The sequence below is a fragment of the Salminus brasiliensis genome, chromosome 1, assembly GCF_030463535.1.
Source record: "Salminus brasiliensis chromosome 1, fSalBra1.hap2, whole genome shotgun sequence".
NCBI classification, from domain to species: domain Eukaryota; kingdom Metazoa; phylum Chordata; class Actinopteri; order Characiformes; family Bryconidae; genus Salminus; species Salminus brasiliensis.
The window spans coordinates 40,141,605-40,157,794 of record NC_132878.1 but is presented as its reverse complement, the minus strand read 5'-3'; the positions used below and the strand labels follow the sequence as shown (position 1 = coordinate 40,157,794).

The following is a 16,190-nucleotide window of genomic DNA, read 5'->3' as shown; positions in this document are numbered from 1 at the left end:
GGCAGTAAGAAAGCTTTAGCTAATATGGCAAAACAAGAAAAGCAGGCTTGGATGGACCATGCAACATTTGCCAGCGATCTACTAAAAAGATTGGGAAAGCCGGTAGTGTCATTTAAAGAGATTGTATTATCAGACATATTCAGTTTTTTTTTGGTTCATTAAATGCTGCTTGCATATTTTAGGGCTTATTTTAAGACTACCATTTCACCCATGAAATACCACAGATGGCTAATGGGCAGCAGGCCCTTGTTTAGGTTCCACGTTAAAGGCACCTGCCCTACAGCCATCCACTACAACAATGCAATGCTAAGGCAGAATGATGGTGGGCTATTTATAGCCCTCACCTAGTGATCGTGCACATAGCAGACTCTGAGAACATGAGTGCGTGACACTGAAAATGTCACGAGGAAGCTCAAGAATGATGTGAAATGATGTCAGCTTTTGCCTGTGGGAGTTCCTGTTATCTTAATAGGCAGGAATATGCCGGAGTGCTCATAACTAGACACATGCGCATTCACTTTCAGATACATGCTAGCCTTAAAGTTTCTTCTCAACAAAACTGAAACCATTACTGTTGTGTAGAACAGTACAGGTTAGTATTAGTTAGTTAGTACCCTGTTTAGGGGTACTTAAATGGATTGTGCTATCACAACAGCAAAGAAGCCTTACACTTTATGTGCAAAACTATCCATAATTTTTTTTTTATTATTATTTAATGGCTATTTTTTCTGAAGTGAAAGAGAATTAATGCTTTCTGCATTAATTTGTCATAAAATGTGATCTGATCATATTCCAAATCAAGTGTATAAACAAACATAATGTGCCCAAAATAATAACACACAGAATTCTGATCATTCATATTCATTGGAGTTGTGGGACTAGGTGGGACTAAAGCTACTTTCACTGATAAACACTCAAACCTCTTGAGTTTGCTCAGCACAAGAAGGATATGTGTGAGCCATGCCTCGCCAAAAAGAGCTTTCAGAGGAGCTATGATCAGAAATTGTTGATGAAGCTGGAAGGGGTTACAAAGTGAATTTAAACACTTTGACACTTTGACTTAAACACTAATTTACCAGTCTACAGTGAGGCAAACAACCTATATATGGAGACAATTTGCCAAGAAGTGGGCGCCCAGTCAAAATGACCTCAAGAGCACGGAGGAGACTTATCAATGAGGTAAAGAAACAAGAGCACGGAGTGTTTTTTTACCTTATTGATAAGTCTCCTCCGTGCTCTTGAGGTCATTTTGACAAAGATTTGAAGGAGTCATTGGTACAAGCTTACATCTGTGTTCATGAGTCTACAGTAAAAACCTTGAACAAACAGGGTGTCTATGGCAGGACACGAAGAAAGCTGCTGCTTACTAAAAAGAACATTGCTGCACTCCTGAAGTTAGGGAAAGAGCACACCGACATTCCACAACGGTACTGGCAAAATGTTTTGTGGACAGAAGAAACTAAGATTGAACTATTTGGAAAGAACATACAGCGCTACAACCGTAAAGTATGGTGGAGGGAGCATTATTTGGGCCTGATTTGCTGCATCAGGGCCTGGCCAGCTTATACAATAACAATAACAATGAGCGGAACATGAACTCCCAAATGTATAAAAAAATATAGCATAATGTCAGAGTGTCTGTACATCTGTATAAATGAAACTCTGTTGAAGTTGGGTGATGCAACAGGACAATGACCCAAAACACCGGAGCAATTATATTTTTCAATACGCTTGACTTGGATGAGATCACATTTTATGACAAATTAATATAAAACATAAATTTTCAGAGGGTTCCCATACTTTTTCTTGCCACTGTGTGTATATGTATGTATGTATATAATATAAAGAATAACTGTGTGTGTGTGCTTATGTGTGTATGAAATTGAAGTAAGTAATTTCTACATTCTTTTTGCAGTGTAACCCTGGAGACCTGCGCTCTTTACGCAAGGGAATGACTCTCTATCATTCTGAGACACAGCTGTCGTCCCTTCCCCAGCGGCAAGAAGCCCTGCTCAGTGTGAGTACCCCGAAAGTTCTCTAAACTAGCAACTTCTAGATAAACAGAAATCAGAATGCATATCAGTAAGAAAAAGAATTCACAATCAAAAGACAATTTTTTTAAGTGCTTGTTTTTATACATCTGTGGCCATGGAATTGATTGGAACACCTGAATTCAATTATTTGGATGCGTGAGTGAATTCTTATTATTCAATATAGTGTATATAAGAAATTAATCTTTAATTTCTAATTTAAGAGTCTTAATTTAGCCATGCCCAAAAGTAAATGGATATATTAAGGAATTTCTAGTAAAATAAATTAGAAAGTAGAAAGTAGAGTAATCTAGGTTGAATTAGCACTTAACAGGCTATAAACATCTATGATGGCTGAAAGTAAGTTAGTGATAGTGATGCAAACAAAGATGTATGTAATGGAATTGACAAAATTATTTCTCATGCGCACTTGTTTTCTAGTTTTTGCTATCTTAGTACACCTGTGCTGTGCTCCAGAGGTTGGAGATGGTTGTCTAAAGATAATGCACTTTAGCATTCATTTGGTTTAGTTGATTTTCATTGAGCCAAAGTAGAGACTCCTACAACTTCCATACTCTGAGAGTGACCAAACCAGCTCTGACTTTATGCATTGTGGAGATCAGAGGCAAAATGATCATGAGAGAGAGAGAAACCTCAAGGACAAAAGGGGCACAGATGCCCACAGATCACCCGATTTAAACTCTAGTGTGTCAGGGTTTCATGTACACATTTTTTTTTCTCCTTTTCTCAACATTGAGGGAAAGAGCCGTCACAACTATGTGATAAAGCTCAATTTTGAGAATCAGTTTAAATGTACTTGCAGGATCATGGAACATGGATATATATATATATATATATATATATATATATATATATATATATATATATATATATATATACACAATACTAACTAGGTTAAATATCATAACTAATAGAATGTCTACAGTGCATTTTCACACAATGTGTCGCATTTTTGCATTGCGATATCACACTGTTTCAGTTGGGGTGGAGCTTGACTTTTCTGTATGTGAGTGCAAACTACACAAATTGTCTACAGTATCCAAACATGTAATACAATAAATGTAAGCATAATGATGTTACAGTAACATCTAAGGTATCATGCAATTATAACTATCCCTCTGAAAAGGTAGTATTTTTACCCAGTGGAACGAAAAAACAAGGGAAGCTTAGTGGTGCACAGCTCCAGGGGCTCCAGGGGAGATTGTGGGTTAAATTTTTGTCTTACTGTGTTGTCCCTGTGTCTGCGTGGGATTCCTTTGTGTAGTCCAGTTGTGAGTGGTTTGTGATGTTTATCAGCACTTTGTGCTAAGATGCTTTTGAGAAGCGTACCTTTACATGCCTTTACTAAACCCAGCCCTGATGGCCTGTCTCTGTTCACTCCCTGCTGCACACTTGCTCTCACTCTCCTAGAAGCTTTTTAAAGTCAAGGTATAAGGAAGCTGTTGCCTATTGTAGGTTATCGTCATCTGATTACAGTATCAGTCACATTCCGACTGTAAACGTGCCACATGAATTTTCACTGTTTTACTGCATGGACATTGGATTGGCAGTGGATTGAGTTATTGGCCCAAAGAGCAATTGTTGGAAAATGAAATCACAAATAATATTAACATGTTTAGGTATTTTTATGAACATACACAAGCTTCCCGCAGTTTGCAATAAATCAAGCAATCAAGACCAATTGAAATATCTCAACAGAACTAATAGACCAAGTGCTTTCTCCACATTCAGCACACACTTACAATACTTTTTAATGAACCTCTACAGTATCACCCCAATGTCATGCATCCTTAGGATATAGTAGAACAACCTTTTACTGTTATGACTTGTTGCAAACGTGATGCATAGCCAGACACCAGCTTCCTGAGTAATCTTAGCCCATTCCTTTCGGGTCACTAATATTCTTTGGCTTGTTTAAATGCCACCAAAGATTTTCTGTGGGATTCAAGTCAGGCCACCGTAACTACCACGACCATCCAGAATTCTTGGGATTATTGTTCTGTTGGCAGGGTGCCTTTTTTTAGTGTATGCTCCTTCAGACATACCGCTGATCCATAGACGTGAAAAGTTCCAGTTTTGCCATCACTCCATATAACGCAATCCCAAAACATCTGTGTCATATTAATCTGGTTTTGGGCAGAGTAGAACCAATGATTAGATCATCATTAGAGTGAATTTTGGAGGAGCCTGTCTTATTTAAACCTCAGACCTAGATCATTTAGTTTGGTTGCTCTTTTTTATGGGTAAATTGAGTGTCATTACTAGGGATTCACCAATACCACTTATTCCTTGCCGATAGATAGATTTAGATACTAGATTTTCAAGTATCTGCCTATACAGAGTGCCGATATCAACTGACTTAAGTACTGGACTGATGGCTATAAATCCTGATATTTATAGTGTTCCACTTTTTATAGGTAGCATGTTTTCATATCTTATCCCAAAAAAGATATAATGAGCTTAAAAGAACTGAGCTATGAAAAAACAAATTGCCTCAATGCAGATATATGTGCAAGTAGGAAAGCATAATTTTAAGTTTGGCCGTATAGCTTTTTAATTAGTGTTTAAAATTCAAATTTCAGAACAGTGTAAAAATGGCAGTTTAATAATGTAAAAAGGTACTAAACTTCAATGTCTTTAAACAAGCTGCTGAAACTCAACTTTTGATTTAGAACCAAGAAAACACCACATGGAAACCAAAAGTGCTATAAATGTAAAAGTTCAATACTGTTACAGTATCGGTTCAACAATAGTTACCATGATGAGATCCGAAAAGATTTCTGAGGCCTTCAGATTGGCTGTAGGTCGTCGATGCAGATTAGTCTGCGAAGAGGTTTAAAAAGATCTCTGAACAGTTAGATATCCGCCGTTCCACTGTCTGCTAATTAATTTACAAGTGAAACAACTGCCAACATCAGGTCAGGTCAGACTGTCCTAGCAAGTTACATTTACTGCATTTAGCAGATGCTCTTATTCAGAGCGGCTTACAAAAGTGCTTCGCTGTTTGCTTAAGAATAACCTTAGCTAGTTTGAATAGACTGGAATGCCAAGACACCTCACTAAACACTAAACAACTACTTGACTACTTGGAAGTTCGTTCCACCACTTCGGTGCCAGGACAGAAAAAAACCTGGACGCTTGTCTTCTGTGGATTTTGAGGGATGGCGGGTCGAGCCGAGCCGTACTTGAAGCTCGATGGGCTCTAGGTGCAGATCGGCTTTTGACCATTGACATCATATACGGAGAGGCTGGTCCGTTCTTGGCTTTGTAGGCCAGAGTCAAGGTTTTGAATCAGGAAGGCAGCAGTGAATTTATCAAAAAAAAAAAAAAAACAAACAAACAAACAAAAAAAAAAACAGAGCAAGACTAAAGTTTTACAGAGAACATTTAAATCAAGACCAGGACTTCTGCTTTAGACAGATGAATCCAAAGGTAAATTATTTGGACATGGTAACAAAGGAGATGTTTGGAGTAAACCGGACACAGCATTTGACCATAAGAACCCATGTCAACTGTGAAGCATAGCAGCGTAAATGTCATGGATTTGCTTTTGGGGCTGCTTTTCTGCAGTAGGACCTGGAGAGCTCTCCAACATAGAATCCACTTGGAATTCGTTATTTTATCAGAGGACGGTTAAAAGAAATGTAAGACCATCTGTCTAAAAACGAAAGCTGAAACGTCACACAGCTGAAAGAATCCATTGATGTCAGAGACTGGTTGGTTGTTATAGGAAACATCTAACTGAAGCTATTTTGGCCAAGGGGGGAAATACCATGTATTGGAGCATAGGGAGTTATATTTCTATTAATTGCATTTTACAAATGATTTCTTTAGTTTTTATTGGTTTACTTATGTAACATCCATCTCCTAACATTGTTTAAAAATAGTTGAAAGTCCATATGTTTTAACTATATTAAATAAGGCCAAGGTTTAATGGGGTGTCCTAACAAATGTAACTGTCCTCCATCCTTGTGTTCGTCAGTTTGTTCTTTTTTCGTGTTGAGCGACACTCTGCTTCCAACTGTATTTCTTTGCTCTCTTTGTGTATTCTTGTCCTTGTTTGTGAAGGCATTGATCTCCTCTCTGAACTTTCTGGAAAACTCTCTTGATTCTCTTGCCATATTTCTAACATGCAGTCAAACACCACAGTCTACAAACCCTGAGTCAGTCCAGGTATTTGATGGGTTTTATCTCAAGCACACCTGATGCAACTAGTAAAGACCTTGATTTGCCACCTGATTTGTAAATGTGTCTTAAGAGGGATTCTGTTACTCCGTTTCAGTTTTCAGTCATTAAAGATTGCTCCCTCGTTAAACTCTTACTGCAGATGAACCAGATGTGTAGTTGCTGTGAATTCAGTTCAGTGTGATTGTGATTGGACTGAATTGGTTCGATTTCTTCAGTGTGAAAATGTGAAAAGCAGGGCTTTCCATACAGAGTGAATGGTTAAACATTGCCAGGGGCTGTTTACCTTTCACAGTTGTCTAGTGCCATTGGTTAGTTCAGAACTGCTAAAGTATCTGTAAATAAGCCTTGATAGATGGTGTGGATTTTTTTTTGTGTGGTTTGGTCTGTCTGAGTTACTACTTCAATCAGTTAATTATGTGTTAATGTGTTATGTTATCTGATTTTCTCTCTCTCTCTCTCTGTGTGTGTGTGTGTGTGTGTGTGTGTGTGTGTGTGTGTGTTATTTTGTTAGGGAACTGGACGACTACAGACCAGTGAGTCTTCACCATCAACAGGGTTCCTCTCGTCTATGCAGAAGCCTGAAGCTGTTGTTCATGCCATGAAGGTACTACCATGTTGCTCTCCTGCTGCTTTCACGATGACACATTGACAGAAATATAAATTGACACAGATTTTGAGCTTAGATTTTGAAATCTGATTTACAGAGCTATGTTGAAAGCTTTTTTTTTTTTTAAATACAGACTGATCATACACACTTAAATAACCCTAAATCCACTGAATTCTGTGTTTTTAAACTTTGTTATAAAATACAAATCAAACATCATCATCATTGCATCTCTTTTTTGGCCGTTGTTGCATTGTTTATTTGGATTATTAATGTTTCTATTATTTGTTTAACTTACAACTTGCATTTTCATAGCGTAACTTTTTTATGGTTTTTTATGGTTCAAGCATGTAATGCTGAATCCCCACTGTAATTGTTGGGGATTTTTATTTTTGTAGAGACTCAAAACTTAACTGGGAGTAAACCCTTTTGCCCTTGATATCTATATCTCAGCATCTGTAGGTCCAATCAAGCTAAAACTTAGCATGCAGCATTATTCCGGTTTATCAGAAGTAAGGAATGAATTTGATTAAACTGATGGATTAAAATTTGTTGCCAACATCAGCCAATTGGCCTTTGAGGCTTAACATAGGGAGATCTTCATGAAACCATGGAGGCATGTCCTATTAGCCCGTACAGTTTAGAGGACACTAAAATACTAACTGTGAAAAATACTTTTTCATAACAGTTCTGTCAGCCCACTTCTTAAGAAAACTGGGTGAAATTTCAAGCATTTATGTTTTTTAACATCTAAAATCATCAGCTGTAACTCATAACTGTTTTGTCTGATTTTATTGTCATATTTAGGTTTCAGTAGGCCAAAAAAAGGTTAAACAAGTAAAATGTAAAAAGCTTAATTGGAATGTGACTGTACTGAATTTTATGTCACCTAGAGATTTTCAATTCCTTTAACTTTGACAGATTAACAACTTTCCAAATATAATTTCCACCAAAAAGGGAACCACTTGCCTTGTACTTTGACTTACCACAAATCTCATAAATTGTGTAACAGCATATGTCCTATCCAGAGATGGAGGCTAAACATTTAACACAAATGATAAACTGGCTTTCTATTATCCATTTTCTGTAAAGTTTTCTCACTCTGTCTAACTGAGACTTCAGTTACCTGAATCTTGCCTTATTGTATATGCATATCAAATGTTTCAGTTTTGTAAGTTCAAGGAAAACCGCCAACATCTTTGTGCAAAGAAGGATCCAAATCAGCACAGTAAGCATCATTATGCTCATAGGACTATAACCCTGCGTATTCCCACTAGCGGGTATATTTTACATTAAATTTTACATACATTTAATACGTTTATCAATACAGAACTTTTCAGGTGCAAAAAAATACCATGGCATACCTAGGTGCTAGCTAGTGTAATTAAAATAGTGTAACTACTGGAAGATTTTTTGTGCATCTTAAAAAGATTGTTTATTTTTGTTCATAATTTTATTCAAAAAGGTAAACGATCATATATTTTATATTAATTACTCATCCAGTGACCATATTTTATTTTTTAAGCTTATATCTTTTGAAAATCCCCCCCAAAAGTTTTTTCATTTTCAATATTTCATTTAAGTTGAGTAAATGATTAATACAGTATAAGATATAGTATAACAGTATAAGCATAGTGTATCTGACAATCATGGGGAAGACTGCTGACTTAAAGGCTGTCCAGAATATGACCAACACCACCTTCCACAAAAAAAGGCAAGCCACAGGAGGGCATTGCTAAAAAGTTGAAAAGTTGTCAAAAGTTTACAATTTGGTAGGAAAAGATGCATGAGCAACAAGTCTGTGGTGGTTTAGGGTGCCATGTCATCTGCTGGTGTTGGTCCACTGTTCAATCAAGTCCAGAGCCAATATGGCATGAATTGCTCTAAAATCTCCTGGTAGACTTTAGGCTTTCATCTGCTGACAAGCTTTTTGGAGATGCTGGTTTCCTTTTCCAGCAGGACTTGGCACCTGCCCACAGTGCCAACACTACTAGCAAAGTAGTTTACTGACCATGATATTACTGTGCTTGATTAACCAGCCAACTCACTGGACCTGAGAATCTATGGGGTATTGTCAAAAGAAAAATGAAGCGTGAGGTCATCCATGCCAGGCCATGTTAATGCAGTAATTTGTAGTAAAGGAACCCCAACCAAGTATATAATGTATAAATACATTGTAAGAAGTTTCTGTGTTGCACATCCTTTTCTTTTCAGATGCTGGATTTCTTTTTCATGCGCTATAAGCCATACTGATCAAAAGCAAATGTGTCTTACCATGTTATGAATATAAACTATTTGACAGTTTTTTTTTTTATTTAATTATAAACAAACCACCCTACAGTATCCGTTTCTCTGGTTTTAATATTTATAGCCCATGTGTTTAGGGAAACTAACATTTGCGTTGTATTTCATAAACCATGAACAACATTTTCAAAAAAACAAAACAAACAAAAACAAATTCTGTTGCTATTTAGAGCATTTAATTGAATGCCATCTGCTCAAAAACAACTGCTCAAATAATGCAAAAAAAAATATTATAATTCTAATGCAAATAGGTCATTATTGAAATTGAAACAACACATTACTAATATTCGGAACATTCAGAAATCACTTTGGTGAAATAACCTTGACTGCCCTGTTTGATAAAATGCCTGGAATAAAATAGCTACCGTACACAAACAGATGCAAAAAAGAGAGCTGAAGTCAAGTGTCTTCTTTCAGACCTTCTTTAGGCTGTATTTTTACTGAAAGGAGAATGCAGTTCATGCTTGTTTAAATGTTATATTTAATGACAGGTCTTGGAGGTCCATGAGAACCTAAACAAGCAGCTTCCAGAGGACTATGAGGAAGACTTGAGTGAGAAGGAGAAGGCCATTGTGCGAGAGATGTGCAATGTGAGTTATTTTTTTTCTCTCACTCACTCACTCACTCACTCACTCAGGCAGGTGCATAAAAACAGGATTTCACCAACATTTCTGTTCTTCAATTTTATAATGTACCAGACAGGACTTTGCTTTATAATAATTTCTCAGTCTAGAAAATATATAGTTTGTGGTTAATTCAGCAAACATGTTATAGGTGTTATCAATACTACTACTACTAATAACAATAAAAAATATATTTCCACAGAAAGGAATCCAGTCTGGCAATTAGCTAATAAAGACTTAACATTTTCCAATGGCTCATTCACCTTCACTTACCAAGCACTTCATTAGGAACATTTAAAAACAGCCTTGCTTCTCTGTGCTATAAATTTCAGAGGATGTTGAAAACATTTATTTGAGTTTCATGTTGACATGATTGCGTCACGCAATTCCTGAATATTTTTTCAGTGCACTTTCATGCTGCAAATGTCCAGTTCTACCACATTCCAAAGGTGTCCTGTTCAGAGCCAGTGAACTTATTTGTGTGAACCCATAGCTGGTTACACTACCTTTAGCAGCACCTTTAACCCACACTCTTTGTGTAGTTGTTAATTAGTATAGGAATGCTGACTCACTTTACATGCAGAATTGCATTTGAATACATCTGTAGGCCTTCAAATACCATTCAAATATCATTCAGATCCTGCCACAACTTTTTAATGAAATTTAGATCAGGACAGTTCAGGAGCAGTTCAGCTTCAGTTCATGGACAGATGATGTGATCTATCTAAAGGATTACCTGATACACCAAAGAATCTCAAAAAAATACAACACTACCACCACCATGCTTCACATTTGGTATTAGGGTTTTACTTTGAAAAGCAGGGTCTTTGTTGGATATAACGGGATCTGTGTTACCACAAATCTCTACTTTAAATACTCTGTTCATGAAACATTATTCCACAGCTCTATCTAGGTGTTTTATCAAGATGCCCGTTTAAATTCTTCCTAGTTAGCACCATGCTAGTCTGTCAAGGAATTCCATTGTTGCCCAGTGTTTTTCTGACTATTTAGTCATGAGCAGTGCCTTTAGGTGAGGCCAGAGAGGCCTTCGGTTCTTTTAGATGTTGTTTTTGTGTTATTTGTCCTTTCCTGGATTATTTTATGACTTTCACTCCATGGAAGATAGACTGACTACTGTTCCACACTTTCTCCATTTGGATACTGTACTTAAGATTCTAGTTAGTTGAAGCCCTAGGGCCTTAACAAATGACGTCCACATTCTTTATTCTGGGGTCTGTAGGAATCTGATGATTTAGCAATCACGATGTTTGATTTGCAACCTAGAGTGAAGGTGTACTCTGATACAGTTATATTTCCCTTGGACAGGGCTGGCTGGAATGTAGGCTGGGTGTTACCGGTGACTGATCACTGATTCGAAATGAACTCTTTAATTAGTTTAGAGGTGGGACAAGCACCCACAGGTGCACACTTTTTACAGCACAATAAATCTGCTTCAGAAGTGACCAGTGAATTATTTTGTGTTTTACCATATATTTTGTAGATTAATGGCCATCCATGTACAATAAGAATCATCTGGTTAGCTAGCCTACTATTACTTATCTCTTCGCTCTACAAAGGCAACCCTGTGCCCTGTACAGCAACAGCGTGACCGTCCGCTTCTTCACCTGAAAACCTAGAGCCAAACAAATACATTTTAATCTTTGATTAAACTTTGTTTGCTTTTTTAATATTTTAGTATTTTGCTTCAGTATTTTAAAGAAAAGAGGTGACTTATAAAATCGTATGGGCAGTGTGTGGCTGTGTTTAGCCTTTAACCTGTGTTTAGTTAACTTTAGTTATATGGATCTGATTATTTTTATATATTCTGATATTACTTTTTTCCTTCTTGCATTTACTTCCATTTTCTGCTTCTGCTTTTATGATCTCTCTTATTAGGAAGGCATAATGAGATTTTCTCCACAAACTCTATACAGTAATTTGAGAGCCATGGCTGAGGTAACAGGCTCTCCCCCACAACACAGAGTGAAACAGTTAGCCGATGGAGAAAGGGATCTGTATGGCCCCTCTGTGGAATGTAGAAGCTGGGGAATCTAGGTCTTTGTACAGCAACAGTATCTCTCCTCCCCCTCACCTGTAACCTCCATCAGGGACAGGCAGACCTGCATTTAAAAAGGCCATTGTGAACATTGGTTCTGCTTGGAGTTTCTGCTTTGCTTTTGAGAATTTTTTGTTTTGACTTTCTGTGTGTATGCGTGGGGGGGGGTGCTTCCAGGTGGTGTGGCGCAAGCTGGGCGACGCGGCAGGATCAAAGCCATCCATTCGACAGCATCTCTCTGGAAATCAGTTCAAAGGCCCTCTGTAGCAGTGGCAGCTCAAAAAAACCACCTCAACCACCTCATCCAAGCTGCTTCCCTCCTCTCACCATGAGCGAAAAAGGGAAGGTGCAGTGGTCACCTCAACTCCATCTAATAGCTGTTTGTTTTTTTAAAGCCGTGGCGATAGACCACATCATTTTCTCTCTTGTCTTCAGTTTGAGCATGAGCAAAACAACCTGTTGTGATTTGGTGCTGCTGCCCCTCCAACCTAAAAGATGACTGGGACTCTGTTTCATGGTACACAATGACCCATGGGTCAAATATGTGGACCTGACTGTGAGATATTAATGGTCCTTGTTGTGCATAATTCATTTACATTGTAGAAGTCACTTTTAATGGTGTAAAATAGTGTACAAAAGCATAGCCATGTTATTACTTCTTTTGTAATGTGTTGCTTTTACAATTTTAGTGGCCATGGTTTAATATAATTGTTAAATGAAGATACAACTGGACAATGACAGGGTTTTCTTAACAGTGTAACTACTTTTTGTATATGTTTTTTTTTTTTTTTTTATGTTAGAAAACTCCCTCGATTTCTATGTGTGGAACTCCATCCAAGAAATAATGCTGTTGGTTTGTAATTGTGCATCATCAGTGATTTTTTTTTTTTTTTGGTTTTGTTTTGTTTTGTCCCCCCATTGTCACATGGATATAAACTACTCCATCTAAGGGATAGCACTGTTCTTCCATTTCTAATTGTATAATTTACAATAGTGTGCTGTGCATGCTTGACAATCATGTTCCTCAGGTGTGGGGAAAGGACAGCTGTAGATTTTTCAGGAGCTTTATGACTGTTTACTAGCCATAATACAGTTGTGTCTCTATCCAACTCTTCTATGACAATTCCTACCCCAGGCTCCAGCTCTGTTTCGAATAGCTGAAAACAACTGCTGCATCCATAGTATGTTTTAAAGACAATTTGTTACCAGGTTTGCTAATTTAATGGTTGGCTATATCATGGTGCTCATGGTTCGTCATGAACAACCATGCACTGGTTTATTCTTGTACTACAACTATAAAAATACTGCCCTGTTTTTACCAATCTTAACAAACATTTTAATCTTTTTCAAAATACTGGATTCAGCAGATTATGTTCAGCCATTCTAGTGCATGTTAATGACTGTCCTTGTGTAGCAATGTGAGAACTTTCTTTCTGAGTCTCTTTGATAAGTCTTGATACCAGCTTTTACAGGCAAACTAAATGCTAATTTGAGAATGGTTATTCAGGTGGGGTCAGCATAACCCTATATAGACCAATTAGAAGTAAAAATAACATTTGAATATATTCATTTTATTCTTTCCAAAGGTGTGATAGAAATACTTATCAATCAATTTCCCCATCGCTGTAGTTATTGTGTAGTTAGAACACACAAGGCCTAGTTTTTTACTAATATGGGACATTTTGCTTTTGGATGAAAAAGTAAATAAACAGAATATATAAATGTCCTTTTTCCTCAAAACTGATTTCAACAAAAAGCCATGATCAAATTTCTGACCTGCTGCCTCGTGTGCTTCGGTTTTTGATTGAAACCTATGCACATTTCTTATGTGGTATTTTCTAGATCTAGCTGTGAGACCCTGAATGGGTGTGTGGTGTTTTTTTTATTTCTTTATTTTTTATTTAGCAGTGTTAGTTAATGTCAAATCCTATTCGTACCAGCATGGACAGTGTGTGTATTACTTGTTTCCCAAAAACAGCATTTGTTACAAATCAGGCCATTATTTTTAACCTGAAGCTAAAGAAAAAAATGAACTGTACAAAAAGGAGTAGCAATCATTTACATTATTTTGTGAATAAACTACTTCTTACTTCCAAGTTGTGTTCTGTGCTTTCTTCTTAGTATTTTTTTTTTCTAAACCTGTTATAAAAGTGTCTCCACTATGGTTGTCAGTCATATTCTGCTTAGTGTTGCAATATTTATATAATATACACTATTATATAGGAAGTAGTGTAGCAGGAACCTTTAAGAAAAGGCTTTAAGAAGGTAAAGGTTCCTTTAAGGTTCCCCAAAATGAGTTTAAAATAATAATAAATAAATAAATTAGAAATGTTCATCAGGGAACTACTTTACTATTATTGTCATGATTATTGTTTATTTATTTTATACTTTTAACCGTGTACACAGGAGCTGTTGATCCAATAAACGCTCGGCTGTGCTCTGGGTACCATCAGTCAACGTCGCTGCTGTTTGCCAACACTTCCTTGACTACCTGTGAGGGAGTGAGTGTGTGTGTGTGTGTGTGTGTGTGTGTGTGTGTTTACTCCCAAAATCCTTCATTAATAAAACAAATGGAAGCAATATGGCGCGGTGGCTCACTGAGGGGCCAGGTTTAGCATGTGGCTAGCAAGCGCTAGCATTTCTAGGTGAGAAGTGAGGGCTGATTTAAAATGTCAGCTGTGTAAAATGTTTACCAGGAAATAACCCGAGGTCTAATCACACGTTTGCAAATAATTAAATTCGTGTGAACACTGGATCCTCGAGGAAGGGACACGCCTCATGCTCGCATGAGTACATAACGTGGGTGTGGGTAAACCTGTCAGAGAGCAGGCAGGCTAGAGGCCGAGCGTTAGTTGCTATAGTAACCGACACTGGCTCTCTTTGATCTCGGGTTTTTTCATGTGAACTTAGGAGTTAATATACCTGGATTAGTCGCTTAACTCGATTTCTGGAGTAAGAGCTGCAGGACCAGCTCTTTTTGTTAGCTAGGTCTAGTTCTGCTTAGGCAGGTTAGCTAGCCACTTTGTATTGCTTTAATAACAATGGCCATTAATTTAATAACACCGTCGCCTTTGGAAGTTAAATCGGCCAATGTTGCTTAGCTAGTTGTTTCATTATTTCATTATTTCATCCTAATTATTTGAATAGCACCACTGTGTGTTCGTGCTCACATTGAGGGAAACGCCACAGTTCTTAAATGATCCACCAACGCAGAAACCAGCCCTACTACGCCACCTGCTGTGCAAATCTAAATATTACACCACCATTACTTGTGTGTGAGGATGAGCTGGTTGCCTGGCCTGGTCAAGCTGGTCACGCTGGAAGAGCAGCTAAAATAAAGTTTTGCAGCTGCCCTGTAATTAATGAAGGAGTTGAATCCAGTGTATTTGAGCAGGACGACTACCAAACTTTGCTGGAGACCGGCCCTCCCAGCACTGGAGTTGTGTTCTGCATCCCTGAGCTGGTTCAGAGATAAGCTGGTCAACCAGGTTAACCAGCTTGAGCTAGCCAGACTGATCAGAGAGATTTTCTCACATAAGCAAAATGCAATCACAGTTGTTTCAACCTTGTGGAGTGAACATTTGCAGCCTTTATTTGCAGCCAAAACATAAACACAACATGGCATTTCTTTCATTTATATATATTTATATATATATATATATATATATATATATATATATAAAGGCAGGAGGGAAAGTAGTCCAGGACTAGGCTTAAACCCTGTCTGGGAAGCTGGTCCATGGAGTTAAGTCTTCAGTGCAAGTAATCATTAGAATGAAATTGGCAGCAGTTTTTCCATTACCTCTGTTATAGTCTGCGACTACTGTTCAGTGCATTCCTTATGGGACTTTAATGGAGGCAAACATTAACAAGTACAGGGGACATCTGTGTGGCTCAAAGGTTCATTGTCACCAAAAATTTGATTTATATTTACTGCAATCTACTGCAGCCAATGGCCCATGGACAGCAATGTGAATCACCGTTTTAGAAAATAAAGCCTCATATCTGAGAGCTCAGAGTCAAGTGAAAGGTCTTAAGAGTGTTTTCCACTGTTTTCAGGTACATTTAGTAGAGGTTTATCTTGCTCTCTTACTTGAACTTAAACTTTAACTAACTCACAACTAGTGAGCGTGGTTCTAAAATTTCAACTCCACCTCCAGAACCCTTCTTATAACTCTTTTGATCATTTTTATTAATATTGCCTGTGCAGAGTTGTTTAAAGAAATAAACTGTATTATTGTATTATTTCTTTTTATAGCAAAACAATATGTGTGTGGAAGTGTGTGTTTGCAAAAATGTTAAACTAGAATTTTCTGGAACTGGTCTGAGATTAAAAGAGTAAAAGGGAGGCAACAGTATGGAAG

At 37.4% G+C, this 16,190-nt stretch overlaps 1 protein-coding gene across 3 annotated transcripts in view; it reads left to right on the top strand.

The window, feature by feature from the left end:
* Positions 1–13,860, top strand: part of ccdc85cb (coiled-coil domain containing 85C, b) — a 32,087-nt gene extending 18,227 nt beyond the window's left edge. For 2 of the 3 annotated variants that reach the window (XM_072679648.1, XM_072679639.1), the window contains 4 exons: positions 1,916–2,017; positions 6,751–6,843; positions 9,639–9,737; positions 12,004–13,860. In XM_072679648.1, the coding sequence (XP_072535749.1) occupies positions 1,916–2,017; positions 6,751–6,843; positions 9,639–9,737; positions 12,004–12,093 (384 nt within the window). In that variant the 3' untranslated portion in view covers positions 12,094–13,860. Of the gene's footprint in view, positions 1–1,915; positions 2,018–6,750; positions 6,844–9,638; positions 9,738–11,666; positions 11,863–12,003 lie in introns of those variants that run through there. The other variant, XM_072679630.1, reaches the window with a different exon arrangement.
* The last annotated feature ends 2,330 nt before the right edge of the window (positions 13,861–16,190 follow it).